This window comes from Oratosquilla oratoria, chromosome 6 (assembly GCF_046742065.1).
Source record: "Oratosquilla oratoria isolate Oo_2021 chromosome 6, ASM4674206v1, whole genome shotgun sequence".
Taxonomy (NCBI): Eukaryota; Metazoa; Arthropoda; class Malacostraca; order Stomatopoda; family Squillidae; genus Oratosquilla; species Oratosquilla oratoria.
The window spans coordinates 69,038,914-69,054,353 of record NC_134782.1 but is presented as its reverse complement, the minus strand read 5'-3'; the positions used below and the strand labels follow the sequence as shown (position 1 = coordinate 69,054,353).

At 39.1% G+C, this 15,440-nt stretch overlaps 2 protein-coding genes across 4 annotated transcripts in view; one reads left to right on the top strand and one right to left on the bottom strand.

Annotated features, from left to right (window-relative positions):
- Positions 1–13,729, bottom strand: part of LOC143026579 (peptidyl-prolyl cis-trans isomerase D-like) — a 46,379-nt gene extending 32,650 nt beyond the window's left edge. The window contains exon 1 of one of the 2 annotated variants that reach the window (XM_076187212.1): positions 13,576–13,729. In XM_076187212.1, coding sequence (XP_076043327.1) covers positions 13,576–13,636 — 61 coding nt within the window. In that variant the 5' untranslated portion in view covers positions 13,637–13,729. Of the gene's footprint in view, positions 1–13,297; positions 13,329–13,575 lie in introns of those variants that run through there. The other variant, XM_076187213.1, reaches the window with a different exon arrangement.
- A 264-nt stretch (positions 13,730–13,993) lies between these two features.
- The window catches only part of LOC143026577 (AN1-type zinc finger protein 2B-like), a 44,131-nt gene continuing 42,684 nt past the window's right edge, over positions 13,994–15,440 (top strand). Inside the window, exon 1 of one of the 2 annotated variants that reach the window (XM_076187209.1) lies at positions 13,994–14,152. In XM_076187209.1, the coding sequence (XP_076043324.1) occupies positions 14,098–14,152 (55 nt within the window). In that variant the 5' untranslated portion in view covers positions 13,994–14,097. The remainder of the gene's footprint in view (positions 14,153–15,440) is intronic. The other variant, XM_076187211.1, reaches the window with a different exon arrangement.

Below are 15,440 nucleotides of genomic sequence, written 5' to 3'. Positions count from 1 at the left end.
CCAAAGATCACCTAGCAACCAAAGTCAGACTTACTGTACTTTTCATAACTCTTATAGCCATTCAGATAGACTGCCACCAACAAAACCACCAATCTATCCCTAAACCTACCCATCACAACCAGAACAAACCATGCTCAGTCCATAACACATACTTCCACTCCAACAACAAGTGCCGAACCCAAAACCCAACAGGAACACCCCACAACCTTCAACAGGAATCAAAACAGGCAGTTGGGGGAATCCATACAAGCCTCCCACAAGAAATAACCATAACATCACCCATAAACCAGAAGCCCTATGTTTAATGGGCACAATAGGAAATATCCATTGTACATTCCTAATAGATACAGGCACAAAGATAAACATACTGTACTTTAACAATCTATATATACACAATTAGGTGACTCCTACCCTACCGACAAACCACACCTTATGGGAACAATGATAAGTGGCACACACCTAAACTTCATCTCAACCATAACCACCCCCATAACCATTGATAATAACCCATTCCCACCCACTACCTTCTACGTAGTCAAAAACTGTACCCTTGAATGTGATGGCATTTTAGGATTGGAATTCTTAGCCAATCACAAAATCACTATACATATAAACCCCACTATGCTCAAGTTAGGTGATATAGAAATCCCCCCCTCACCTATCCCGACACTTCTAGGCACTCAGATGAACACCCTCAGTATCCACTACTACCCCCCCACATCACCCTATCGGAGTGTCACAGCATCCTCCCTGCAACCAAGCATGCTCAACTCAGCATCTGCTGACCTCAACAGAACTCAGAATGCCTCCACAAATCCCTGACTCAACTTCAGGCAATACCACCAACATTACGACACCTTTCCCCAACCACACCTACATGCCAAGTCAGACAACACCACACCACCTACTCCCCCCCCCTTTCTCAACAAAGGCAAACTCACAATCCCTCCAGGGGAAAGTATGATTATCTCAACAATCATACCTGGTAAAAAAAAAAAAAAAAAAAATCTCCATATGCCTGCATTTGGGATACAGTTAGAGAGAACAAAGAAACAATAATCTTAATAGAGAACATCTCACATACCCCAGTTAAGCTAAACAAGCACACACAATTAGGAACAGCCAAATTATACATAGACCCCATTCAAGAAACACACACCACTCCAATCAACACCATCATCAGGCGTTCAATGACTTTAGAGGGGGTGCAGAGAAGTGTGATTGGGCGGTGCGATGTTGGGATTGTTGGGTCTTTGTTCGGTTTTGGAATGGTGATTATTTTACCATGCTTCCAGATGTCGGGTATAGTGTTGTGTGAATAGCTGTAGTTTGCAATGTTTGTGAGTGCGTGTATACCTTGTGGTCCAATGTGTTTTAGGTGGATGTTACTTATGTTATCAGGGCCACAGGCAGATGAGTGCTTGAGATTATGTATTATGTGTTTTGTCTGTCTATGAAGGGTGTATAGTCTGAGTCTGTGGGAAAGTCTTTCTTACGTCGAATAGTGCGTCGGTCGTCAGGGTGAGAAAAGAGATGGCTTGTCTGTGCAAAATGATTTATGAGTGTGTTTGCTTGTTGTCTGTTTGAGGGTAGATTGTCTGTTGTTGTGATTATTGCTGCGTGAGAGCGTGTTGTGTTACTGTTGGATAGTGTAATGCTGTTGAGTGTTTTGTACAATTTGCTGGTGTTTGTTTTGTGATCAAGTGTATTGATAAAGTTTTGCCAATTTTGTGTTTTTTGTTCGTGTATTTTATTGGCACAGTGTTTAGTGTTTGTATTTGGTCTGCTATGTTTTGAGGGATAGGTGTGGGGGTATTAGTGTTTAAGTGTGTCTCGTTGTCTGATGAGGCCTTGGATTTCTGGTGTGAAGTTGGGGTTGTGTGATTTTCTGTTGCCTCTAGGGATGTATCTCTTGTCTGCGTTTTGCATGATTGTATTAAAAGTGTGCACAGCATTGTTTATGTTTGTGATTGGTGTACTGTTAAGTGTTTCAAAATGTTGTTCCGTCTCTTCAGTAAAAGCTTCCCAGTTAGCTCTCTTGTAATTGGTGTATGTGTGTCTGTGGCCAACTGGGGTGCATCTTGTTTTGGTGGTGATGATGATTGGAAGGTGGTCAGAACCAAGCACTTCTAAGCTACCAGAAGAGGCTGGATGACCGCATTGTGAACAGCTGCCCAGGATGTAACACTTCACCCCATACCATACAACACATAATGGAAGACTGTATTATACACAATCATGCACACAAACAACACAACATACACTCTATAAAGGATTTGTGGGAAAACCCAGTTTTGGCTGTGGCATTCCTTGGGGAGACAGGACTGCTCGGACAGACAGTCTAGGGAACGACACCATCATCACCAAACCAAACCCCACTCCAATCCCCGCAGAAGATATCCCAATCATAGATTTCCAACAAGCCAGAACCAATCTTAGGAACATCCTTCAATTCCATCGTGAGGCAATCGCCTTAAACGATGAACCATTAGGAAAGACTTCTTTGGTTAAACACTATATACACATACCACCCCCCCCCATTTTCATACCAGCTTACAGAATTCCTCAAAGCAAAAAAGAATTGGTATCACAAAACATAGATGACTTGCTGGAACAAGGTGTCATCAGACATTCTCAATCCCCTTGGAACTCCCCACTTTTTCTAGTTCCTAAAAAGGATAGATCCTTTAGACCAGTCATAGATTTCTGTAAAGTGAACACCAACACCACCCCAGACTGTATGCCTATGCCTGTCATGGCAGATGTCCTCCAATCACTGGGCCAAGGAAACATGGTTTTCTCAACTTTAGACCTCAAATCTGCCTTCTGGCAGATTGAACTAGAAGAAGAGTCAAAAGAAGTCACAGCCTTCAGTACTGACAAAGGTCATTTCAAATCTAATCGAATGCCCTTCGGACTAAAAAATGACCCCAGTACATTACAAAGACTTACGAATAGCCTTTTCAAAGACAAACTAGGCAAATCCCTTTTTGTCTATATAGACGACCTAACAATTTTTTCCCATACAGTAGAAGACCACCTTGACACCCTTGGGTACGTCTTATGAAGCATCAAAGAAGCTGGACTCAAATTCCAACTTAACAAGTGCTCATTCCTAAAAAAGGAAATCACCTTTCTTGGCCATACAGTAAACAACGATGGAATCCACACAAACCCAGACAAAATCAGAGCCATTGCTGAATTCCCCACCCTGAAGAACGAGAATCAACTCTGTTCTTTCGTTGGCATGGCTGCCTATTATAGACATTTTATCAGAAATTTTGCTGACCTAGCTACTCCACTTACCAAATTTACACGTAAGAACATACCTTTCAAATGGGACACTGAAGAACAAGAATGCTTTGAGAAAATAAAGACAGCACTATATAAGGCACCCATACTCGCCTTCCCGAACTTTATAAAGGAATTCTTTCTGTTTATGGATGCATCCACCCTAGGGATAGGTGCAGTTCTACAACAAATAGACTCAAACAGGAAACATAGAGCGATAGCGTACGCAAGCCGCGTACTGAACCCTGCAGAGCGCAACTACTCCACCACCCACTTGGAAGCTCTAGCAGTAGTCTGGGCTCTAAAACATTTCCGAGAACTCATTCTGGGCCACAAAATCACAGTCATAACAGACCACCAAACTTTAACAGAATTTTTCAAAGGAAAAACCTTACAAGGTAAGACAGCAAGATGGCATATAACCATTTTAGAATTCAACCCAAGAATAACCTACATTAAAGGAAAAGCTAATGTCGTAGCAGACGCACTTAGCCGAAACCCCCTAATTGCAACAGTCCCTACCATCAATTGTATTTCCCCCCAGGAACTCTGAGAAGAATAAAGAGAAGACCCAACTTGGTCACAGGTAATCCTCCACCTAGAAATGGGAACCACCCCACAAACCCACCCCCCTGTACCCCTCCGAGAATTACACCTACAGGATGGAATTCTTAAAAGAGGCACCACTATCCCAAACCAAACAATAATCCCAAACTCATTAATTCCATTGTAGGCCACCCAAGCAAAGAAACATTACACTGGTAAAATCAGAACAATACACTTGCCTTCATCCATATGTACAAGCAGATTATTTACAATAGAACAAAGTAGTTTCTGTTGAATGAAGACGTCTATAGGCCGACTGGTTATCAGGTAATACATTCACTAACTGGAGATGTTCCATTAACTGATCAAGAATTACTTTTTCAAGAATCTTTGACAGAAACGTCAGATTAGATACTGGTCTAAAAGAACTTAAACACTGGGGATCTAGTTTACCCTTAATAATAGGTTTCACAATTGCCCTTTTTTCACTCTCAGGAAAAATATTCTTATCAATGCTTGTATTAACCACATCAGTCAAAATCTTTAATAATCACTAAAATTCTCACTTCTCTTAGTATCACTCATCAGTAATGGGTCATTAGCATAGTATGTGAATTTTACTACATTCACATCTATTTGATGGAAACACGATAACTTGATTTCAGGAATTGTATACTCCACAAAAGGTTTCTGACTCTCACTGACATTAAAATCCCTAATAACTTCTCCATTCCCCTCCCCCCCAAAGAAATCAAGAAACATATTTGCCAATTCTCCAGTCAGACTATCCAGCACGGTATACAATTTATTAATGTTTAATCCTGTCTCCAACACCTTATTTCTATAGTATTTCCTTTATATTTTCATAACCAGACTGTTTTCTATGTTCTTTACTACTTGATATGCTCTCCTTGCCTACTAATCTTTATATTTATGCCATAGTTTTTCTTTCCTCTTTTTTTCTTTCTTTGCCTTGAGTATTTCAGCATTACACTAAGGTGCATGATCCTATTTCCTTTTCAGCTAAAGGGCACATGGTGTTATACTCTTCTCTTATAATATTGATATATAACATAACAGGTTACATATTGTCCAGACTCCACTAAGCTGTGGTCACATATTTTACTATTTTCTTCAGAAATTCTCTGAGTGAAAAAAATCACAAATAATTTTAGTTGAAAATTCCCCTTCAGTTGAAATGTAATAATTTTTTAGATACTGGCTCTTTCAAATATGTAATTTCAAAAGTTATAAGTTTATGCACATGGGATATACAGCATACTTCATCAACACACATCTTCTGAACAAGATTACAGTCACTAAAAACAAGATATAATACATGACCACCTTCAGAAGTCACCTCATTTATGTTGTTGTTAAGGTTAAACGAGTACATCATCTCCGTAAATACTGTTACTGAAGAATTTTTAATATCAACATATATATTAAAGTCTCCACAGATAAACACATTAGCACTTACCATATCAACAGACTCAAGATACAAGCAAAAATCCTTAATAAACATATTAACTCTAGAATGAGGAGGCCGATATACAACAATAAAAATACTTTTCCTACCAGCACTTTCACAGCAAACCTCCATTAACTCAAGTTTCCCATTTTACTGGCTTTTTCTTCACAATTTTCTTGAATGATTTAGTGAGAAAATTTCCAACTCCACCACCTCTTTTGTTCTCTCTAGCCACGTGTAAGAATGTACGTATCTCTGGTGTCATCTTGTGAATTTTTGCTCTATCATAATCATTCAACCATGTTTCAGTCAATGCCAAGACATCAAGATCACTTTCTCTTATGAGATAATGAATATTGAAAGTCTTATTTCCCACAGATTGAGCATTTAAAAGACTACACCTAACATAAGAATGGTTACTGTTAGTACCCATGATCAGTCATATTACAGACCCTTTCAAGTTCTGACTCATAGACTACACAACAGCTATAGTTTGCTGGGTGATCAGAATCAGGCTTTTTATAACTCATGCAATTGATGCACTTTTTCTCATTCCTAGTGCAATCATTAGACTTGAGATTTCCTGCATTTCTATAGCGGTGAGGTTCCTCTCCATTTCTCTTGGCAGTACAGTTTGCCTCAAGATGACCATATCTTTGGCAATGGAAACAGATGATGACATGATATCTCTCACATAATAAACACCCCATTCCAATTTCATTTTATCTTGGTTTTTATGAATAATTTCTCTAATAGATGGTTCACACTTCAGTAAACTGTATTGTACCACCAGCAGCAGGCTTGGTGAAGAGCAACTCAATCTTATTCTTAACATTCTCAATAGCCTGCAAATAGTCATTCCTGTCAATCATAGTTTTAATAATATTTTCCTTGCTCACTTCATGGACATTGCATATCGTAATCTTAGGTATAAGCTTCTTCACACTCTTTGTAGTGAATTTTTCAACTCTTCCTAATTTTTGAGCTGCTTCTTCCTTTGCATTCTCGTTCTCAAAATTCATGACAATATTACCTCCATTTGTGAACCTTGAGTCAGTAATTTGAATACCTTTCAGTGCTTGACACACCTTTCTTCATATCAACAGCATTCTTGTCTTGCTCAAAAGCCTGCACAAGCCAGCACTAGCATCATCATCTTGTTCAGCTCTTAAGGAATCAGCTACAACAGCAAGTTCCCCCTTCACCTCCTCAGTGCAAACCTTCACCCCATCTTTCACTAATTTACCTTCATTCTTCAATTCATTCACTTCTTCCTGCAGTGTATCATTTTTTTCATCCACCTTAGTCAGAACTTTCATTGCAATCTTGGAGTGCTGTAGGCATGGTGTGCAGATCCAATTAATAATTTGAACATTTTCAGACTTGATACCACTGAGAGAACCATATTTAATATAAATCCATCTATTACATAAACTGCAGCCTATCCACTTTGAAGGATCGCTAGTACTTTCATCACACATGTACCAATGATCCATTGTGCATTCCCCACAAGTACAATATACTACTTCTGATCACAATGTAGCACACATTTTTACATTTTTTTTCTTCTTCAAATCTTTGGACACCCAGTTATTACTTGAAGATAATAACAGGGTATTTCTTGTTGATAGTTCATTAACATATACTAATATTGATCATTCTTAGAAATGAATATCTGGTTTATGACAAGTTTGCATAAATAAATCATGAGGTCTACAGCGCATGTATTTATCCTGTTGTACTATCTGGGAAGGGAGCTATGCTCGTGGTGACCCATCTTTGTATCTTTCGGCATCAAGTTTTTTCTAATATTTTGGAATGATCACTTTCCATCCAGGACTTTGTTTTGGGGGGCACATACACCACTACAAAGTTTTTACTCTTCATATATTTGCTTTCAACTTGTATCATAATTGATTCTACATTATTTTCTCCTTCAGTTATTTGTTACATTTAATTCTTTATTAGTCAAAATTAATACTCTGCCACCCTGTTTATCCTTTCTATTCTTTGTCCAACAATTGTCCCCCAGTGTTGGGTGGTAGAGTACACTTTAATTTAGTTTCCACTATTCCCATTACAATATGTCTGTTTTTTCTAAGGCCAGATAATCATTTAATTCATTCATTCCTGAAGTTATTCCATCTATATTGGTATAATCTTAAAAAAAAAAAGTCACTGACATGACCAAGATTGGAGTATGCTGTGACACTATGGACACCCAGTACAAAAATGAATATAAGGAAAATAGAATCCAAAGAGCAATGACAAAGATGGTCCCAACACTTTCAATATTGACATACAAACATTGTCTAAACTGGAACTATCAACCCTGGAACAAAGAGAAAAGCTGATCTACTGACCATTTACAGAATCATGAAAGGCATGAAAGGCATGGAAGTCCTTGACAGAGAAGATTTATTAAAGTGGGATAAAAGAAAAACAAGGGGACATGAAAAACTCAAAGAGGATAGTTATAGAAGAAATCTGAAAAAATAAATAAATATGAAAATAAATAAATAAATAAAATGTTTTTCCACACAGAGTGGTGGATGTCTAAAACAAATTGGATGAAACAATAGTGTGTGCACACAGGATACAAGAATTTAAGGACAAACTAGATGTTGCAAGATACAAACATGGGTCACTACGAGCATAGCTCCCCTTCATGTATAATACAACTAAGTAAATACACGCTTTCTGTCGTAAAGGAAGGGAGATAAGCAGATTCCTTGTTCTCTTTCACCAGTTGTGGTTGACAAACCACAGAAAACGTGATCAAGCCTGTTCATGGTAAAATCTCTCTCTCTGTACAAAAAAGTTCATAAAATGAGGGTAAGGCATGATCAAGAGTGTCAACATGATCAATTATATCTTTCCCTCTCTCTGTACAAGAAAAAAAAAAAAAAAAAAAAAAAAAAAAAAAATTAATAATAATAATAATAATAATAATAATAAAATGAATAAAATAAATAAACAAATAAGTAATACACACACATCAACAATCTGGTATCACCAACTCTCACCTTGGCACCAGCTGCCAAATGTACGACAACCCAACACTCGCACTCATGACTCCCACATTGGCATCAGATTGAACTAATCTTACACCTGGTTTTTCCTTTCCTCTAACATAGATTTGTCCTTGGAATCTCGCTACACATCCAGAACATTTCAGCCTGCATGGAATCCTTCAAATCAAAACTGAATGACTACCTCCAGTAGATACCACAGGCTTATCACAAACTGGAAAATTGGAGACAGAACCTCACTACAATCATTGTTCGTTTCCTGAATACTACAGTTAGGTAGATGCTCCTCCACTGCCAGCATACAACACTTGGCCTCACTTTTCCTACAGTACAGTCCCAGTCGAAAATGACTCTGCTCTGCTACTGACAATTGCCATTGATAATGAAGGAGGGTGGTGGCACAGTTAGGTTGAATTTTAATTCAACAGCTTCCCAATATTTATCTTGGCATTCTTGAATAAACTGAATGTACCAGTTTCAGCTACTTTGGAGGGTAGGCTACTCCAAATACTGATTGATTGAAAATAGAATATAGTCCTCTGGGCACCATATACACTATTTTTGGGGTGATGCAAGAGGAGCTGTCTGTTTTGTTAGCGACTGGGTCAATCTAGTGACTTGAATGATGGTGGGAGGATCTCTTGCAAGTTAAAATGTTTCTATAGCTCAATCATGTCCCCCCTACAGCAACAGTATATCAAAGATGGTAAATTTAAGTTTCAATCTGGTAAATTTTTAGTTGTGCACACCTACGCAATATAGCAATAGAAAACTAATTATTAATTTTGTAAATTATAATACATACATACATACATATACCAAGGCTTTTTCCCCCTTCCAAGGGAGGTAGCCAAAAAGGGAAAGGCATAAAAACACTCCCACCCATTTCATCCCCAAATACACTCCACACCCCTCCCACCCTTCCTCTCATCTGAGCACCTCCTGGATGACGGGTCATCCCTGCACCCCGCCCACCGCCCTGGGTCAGAAGCAGTGTCGCAAGACACAGTACATCCACAGCAAGGCCGCTTCATTTAATCGGCGACCCCCCTCTCCGTCCCCCTTTGCATTTAAGGAGAGGACGGGGAGAAATCCCTTCGGGCTGCGTCAAAATTTACTCACACATACTACCCCCCCACCCCCGCCCATTTCTCCTCATGCAGTCACAACATCATCCATATACAACCATTCTCCACTCACCTCTGTCTTCCGTCCTCTCCCTTCCTTCCTCAACAGACATTCCCCTCTTCCCCAAAGCCCCCTTCACCCCATCCATCCACCTCATCCTAGGACGTCCCCTCATGTTCACTCCCTCCACATCTGCCTTCCATACCTCTTTTACTAGTCTTTCTTCACTCATTCTTTCCATGTGTCCAAACCATCCTAATATTCTTTCATCAACCCTCTCTCCCAAATCCTTTTTCACCCCTGTTCTCCTCCTCACCTCCTCATTTCTCACTCTATCTAGCCTAGTAACCCCCGCCATACTTCTCAGACACCTCATCTCAAACACATTCAAACTCCTTCTCTCTTCTTCTCTTATGTTCCACGTTTCTGCCCCATACAGTGCTGTTGGCACAATCACTCCTTCATACAGTCTCCTCTTCGCATCCATTCCCAAATGTCTATTTCTCATTACACTCTTTAAACCACCAAGGCATTTATTCGCTTCTCTCAATCTACATTCTACCTCCACCTTCACTCCACCTTTTCCTGCTACACTTGCACCCAAGTATCTAAAACTATCCACTTCCTCCAGTCGCTCTCCCTTAATGTTCACTTCCAGTCTACTGCCACTTTCACCCCTTGTACATCTCATCACCTTACTTTTACCCACATTTATCTTTAGCTTTCTTCTATCACATACTCTCCCAAACTCTGCCACCAGCTTCCTCAATCCCTCCTCTGACCCTGCCACAAGCGCAGTATCGTCCGCAAACAACAGCTGGCTCACCTCCCACTTTTCTCCATTTTCTTTAACCATCTCCAATCCCTGACTCACTACCCTAGCATTCACCTCTCGCACCACCCCATCCATGTATAAGTTGAACAGCCAGGGCGACATAACGCATCCTTGACGAAGTCCCACCTTTACTTCAAACCACTCACTCTCTCCATTTCCAATCCTAACACATGCTCTACTACTCACATAAAAACTCTTGACAGCTCCCAAAAGCTTTCCTCCTATCCCATAAATCTGCATAACCTCCCACAATGCCTTTCTGTCTACCCTATCATAAGCCTTTTCCAGATCCATAAAAGCCCAAAAAACATCCTTCCCCTTTCCTATAGCTTTCTCACATATCTGTCTCACCACAAAGATCTGATCTACACAACCTCTACCCGTCCTAAAACCACACTGTTCCTCACCAATTACTCCTTCTGTTCCTCTCCTAATCCTCTCAATTAAGATTCTCCCATAAGCCTTCCCTACTACACTCAACAGGCTAATCCCTCTGAAATTACTACATTCACACTTGTCCCCTTTTCCCTTGTAAAGAGGAACTATACAGGCACTACTCCAGTCCTCCGGTACTCTACCCTCTCTCCAGCAAACATTAAATAATCTCGCCAACCAGTCCACCATCACTGAACCTCCCTTTTTCAGACATTCTGCATGACATCCATCCAGACCAGGTGCCTTACCTGCTTTCATCATCTTTACAACTGCCTTCACCTCATCCTTCCTTATTTCTCCTCCATTCTCCTCACTCATCACTCTCATTTTCTTCGTATTTCCCACTGCAGCTATCTTTCCTTCCCTATCCTCCTTCACATTCAGCAACTCCCTAAAATATTCTGCCCATCTTTCCCTCACTGCCATCTCTTCCATTATCAACTCTCCATCTGTACCTTTTACCTTTTCTTCCCTACTTGATTCGCCTCCTCTTCCTCTCTTAATTTCTTTCCAAAACATCTTTTTATTACTTTCAAAATTTTCTATCATACTCCTACCCCATTTCACATCTGCTCTCCTCTTTGCCTCCTTTACCTTTTGCTTTACTTCTCTTTTCTTTTCTTTGTACGTCTCATATGACTCCCCTGTCCTCTTTTGTAACCAATCTGTGAATGCTCGCTTCTTCTCTTCTACAACCTTCTTTGTTTCCTCATCCCACCATTCACTACCCTTTCTTCTATTTCCCCCTGTCCTTCTTGTAATGGGCAATTTTCTTGGCAGAAATCAATAACAAAAAAGTTGCTAAAGCCAATTTACTAACAAACGCAGTCATGGCAGTTGAATGATATGCCATGTTTGTTTTGATAGATGCCGAGGTCAAAGAAATGAAAGGTTAAATTCATCTATTCTAACCTAACCTACACTTAGTAATTCAGTACCTCAAATTCTAAAGATCATCCGGGTCATCATCATCATCATGGATGCTGACAGCCTGATTATTATTGTACCTCAGGCAATTAACAGACAACGGCAGAACCCCATGTACTTTCATAAAGTCCAAGGAAGCCTATTGTCTTTGTAACAGCATTTATTAACATCACCTGGAGTTGGATAATACCCAGTCCAAAATGTGAAAGCCATCCTCTAACTGACAGTGACTGGACTAGACAGACAACAGCATGACGTCCATACCGTATCCTAGTGGCTTTGTTCGTTAGTAGATATGCTTGTAGCTAGGTTTTTTTGTTATTTATTTCCACTAAGAAAATCACATACTATGTTCATGTATTTAAATTTACAAATATTTAATTTTCTAATGCTATATTGTGTAGGTGTGCACAACTACCTGTGAAGATGTATGTCATCTATAAGACGACCTTGATATGGTCTATGCTTGGGCTAATGATTGTAATATGCAGTTCAAAGAAGAGAAGTTTGAGGTCATGGTACCAACCAAGAAATTAAAGACAATACAACTGTACATAGAAAGAAGAATGACAATCACACCCAAAGCACATGTAAAATGTCTGGGTATATATCTAGGGGATGATACCACTTTCCAGCACCAAATCATGGAGGCCATGAAAAGGGCACAGGGGATGGCCAGCTGGGTATTACGGACTTTCTCCTCAAGAGAGATAGATGTAATGCTAACTCTTTGGAAGGCACTAATCCAACCTATTATGGACTACTGTAGCCAACTCTGGTCTCCACATATATATGGAGACATTCAGAGGCTTGAGACTATCCGAAGAAATTACACCAGGCATATTAGAGGGATGAAGGATCTCAATTATTGGGATCGCTTGAAAACACTGGGACTCTACTCCCAACAAAGGAGGAGAGAAAGGTATAGGGTCATCTACACATGGAAAATCCTGGAGGGCCTTGTTCCTGACCCCACAGGCCACACCCTGAACAATCAAGCCATACTACAGTGTAAGGCATGGATGTAAGTATGAGAGAGAAACACTCCCACCAAGAGCTCCAGAGAGGGTTAAGACCTTACAAATTACTGGCATCCAGCCTGGGGCACGAGGGACCAAAAATTTTCAACGCTCTTCCAAAAGAAGTGAGAGAGAGAACCAACTGTGACTGTCCGGTGGACAGCTTTAAGCATGTGCTGGACAGATTTCTATGGACGGTGCCAGATGAGCCCTCAGTAACAGGTTACACTGCCATCAGAAGGTTGTCTTCCAACACCATAACAGACCAACTGGCCCTTGTGAGGAAGGACAAAAGGACTGGCAGCAAAGGTAGATCACTACAGCTGTGAGGACTTCTCCAAGTAAACCAAGTAAGTAAGCTCATCCTGGGAGAGTATCAGTATCAGTATGTACTATGTGCAACCGAGGTCGCGTTGACGTGGGTTTTGACTGGACACCCTTCGAGTGTATGTACATTTCTAGGCGGAGGGCGACTATTACCCATTACCATGCTCACATCTATTATTCGACCCCGATCCTAACGTGGAATTTCTTTTCCTTATGCTACAACGTAACAAGTTACAATTACACTATGTAATTGCACCGGCTCAAATACTCTTGTTCCCGTTATTACTTATTGGTCTTATCATCTCGTAACATTATTTTGGGGCCTTTCGTTCAACTCATCCAACATCAAAGATATACAACTTCTACTTGGTACTAAACTGCAAGTCATATTTATTTGTTAAAATACTATGGAGGTTTTGTTTACATTATTTAAAACGTTCCAGAACATTGCCGAACCTTACAACTAATTCCTTTCGTTGTATATATACTAAACTGAATTCCTGTCATCTATCGTTACCCTTCATTCTCTGATAAACACCAACTTTGTCTTTACAATCATCTTACCATACTCATCTTCCACTTTTAAATCAAGGAAAACATGTGGATTTTTCTCTGCCACGGCCATCGTTCCAAGTTTGACGAAAAGTTGGAACAAAACTATATTGAAATTTCTAATAAAGAATATAAACACTAGAACATTCTAGTACTTTCTTTTCCATGTTTTACCTAAATCCCAAGAGCTGATGACATCATCGCGTGACAATGATGTCACAGATGTTCAGTACCAATTTGTAGTATGTTTAAAATATATAAGGGCTTTTTATCTTGCTGAAAAAAATAATTGTGACTATAATGTGCTTATGAAGTCACAGGAAATGTGTTAAATATATTTATATGCTAAGAATATTTAATAATATATAGTTGTATACATATACAAATCGGCAGCTCAGACTGACGTAGCAATTTTACTGTGACGTCATATATATACACAACTATTTTAGACAGCTGACAGAAAGGTGTGCGTAGTGAGTGTGGGTATTTGAATAAGTTAAATTTGACTAGAAATAACCAAATATAAGTGCCAAAATGGAACTTCCTCATATTGGCCAGCAATGCTCGGAACCCTCATGTCGGCAATTGGGTAAGTGTGTTATATGAAAATAGGTTGTAATGTTCTGGTAGACTGCTTTTTTGTCTACTCTGTCTCTAACTCTGTTACTCTTTGGAAATGTAATGTCAAGGAAACTATTGCTCATCATGGATCCCTTATAGATTTTTCGATATGAACCATATTCCTTCCAATGCATTATGAAAATACAAATTACTTACTAATGACTTAGAATTACAAATATAAATCCAAAGCGCTTTGGTACACTTATATTTCCAAGGTCGTGAAGAATCCGTCAGTCAGTCTATCTATTCGCCTGGTTCTCTCATGTCCCAGTACCCCAAAGAAACAGGCCACGGCCATCACCAAACCCCATGTTACTCAGGGAAGAGGTTTTGTCATATAATATAATATATATTTGCATGCAACTTACTATTGTAGATTACTATAAAGCCACAGTCTGGTGTAACTGAGTTTAAGGATGCTATACATTCCTAAGGCTTCAGTATTCTTGGTCTGCTCTTTTTTGATGCTATGGCAAGAGTGACCGGTAAAATTTTAATTGTGCACTCCTATGTGATATAGCAATAGAAAATTAATCATTAATTTTGTAAGTTATAATAGATCAACGTAATATGTGATTTTCTTGGCAGAAATTAACCCCTACAATGTCAGCAGCATACCTTGTATGCTGCAAATTCAAAAATTCACCAAAAATAGGCATTACATCAAGGGTCAAATCTGTGGTAATGACCAAGTAGCCCTATCCATTGGCTATAAAAGACACCCAAATTTTTTTATTTATTGACAAAACTGGCAACCCCGGCAGCAATTTTTTGGGGGTAACTTGGGGTATAAAATTGGCTTTTAGGACATAATTTAGGCGGCTCTGGTGTACGAAACGAAGTACAAGGAGGTGAAGTTGTACTTTTACAAAGGATTACAAAGGCGGAGCATGCCAACAGGAGACCTTTTGATCCATATCTAGGTCGGATGTGGAAAAAAAAATCATATTGATAATAAAATAATAAATAAAAACTATGATAATGTAAATAACAAATAAAATACATAAATAAATGCATAGGTATAGTTAAATAATAAACAAACAGGTAAATAGTAAATAATAATAAATTGACATATAACTAATAATAAATGAAAATCAGACAGACAAATGATAACAAAACAAAAACAAATAATATAGAATAAATTATAATCATTACAGCATCTTACTTAGGTATTTATCTAAATGATTCTTAAAGCTTCGAACTGAACTACATTGCACTACCTGTGCAGGAAGTTTATTCCATTCATGAACTCATGT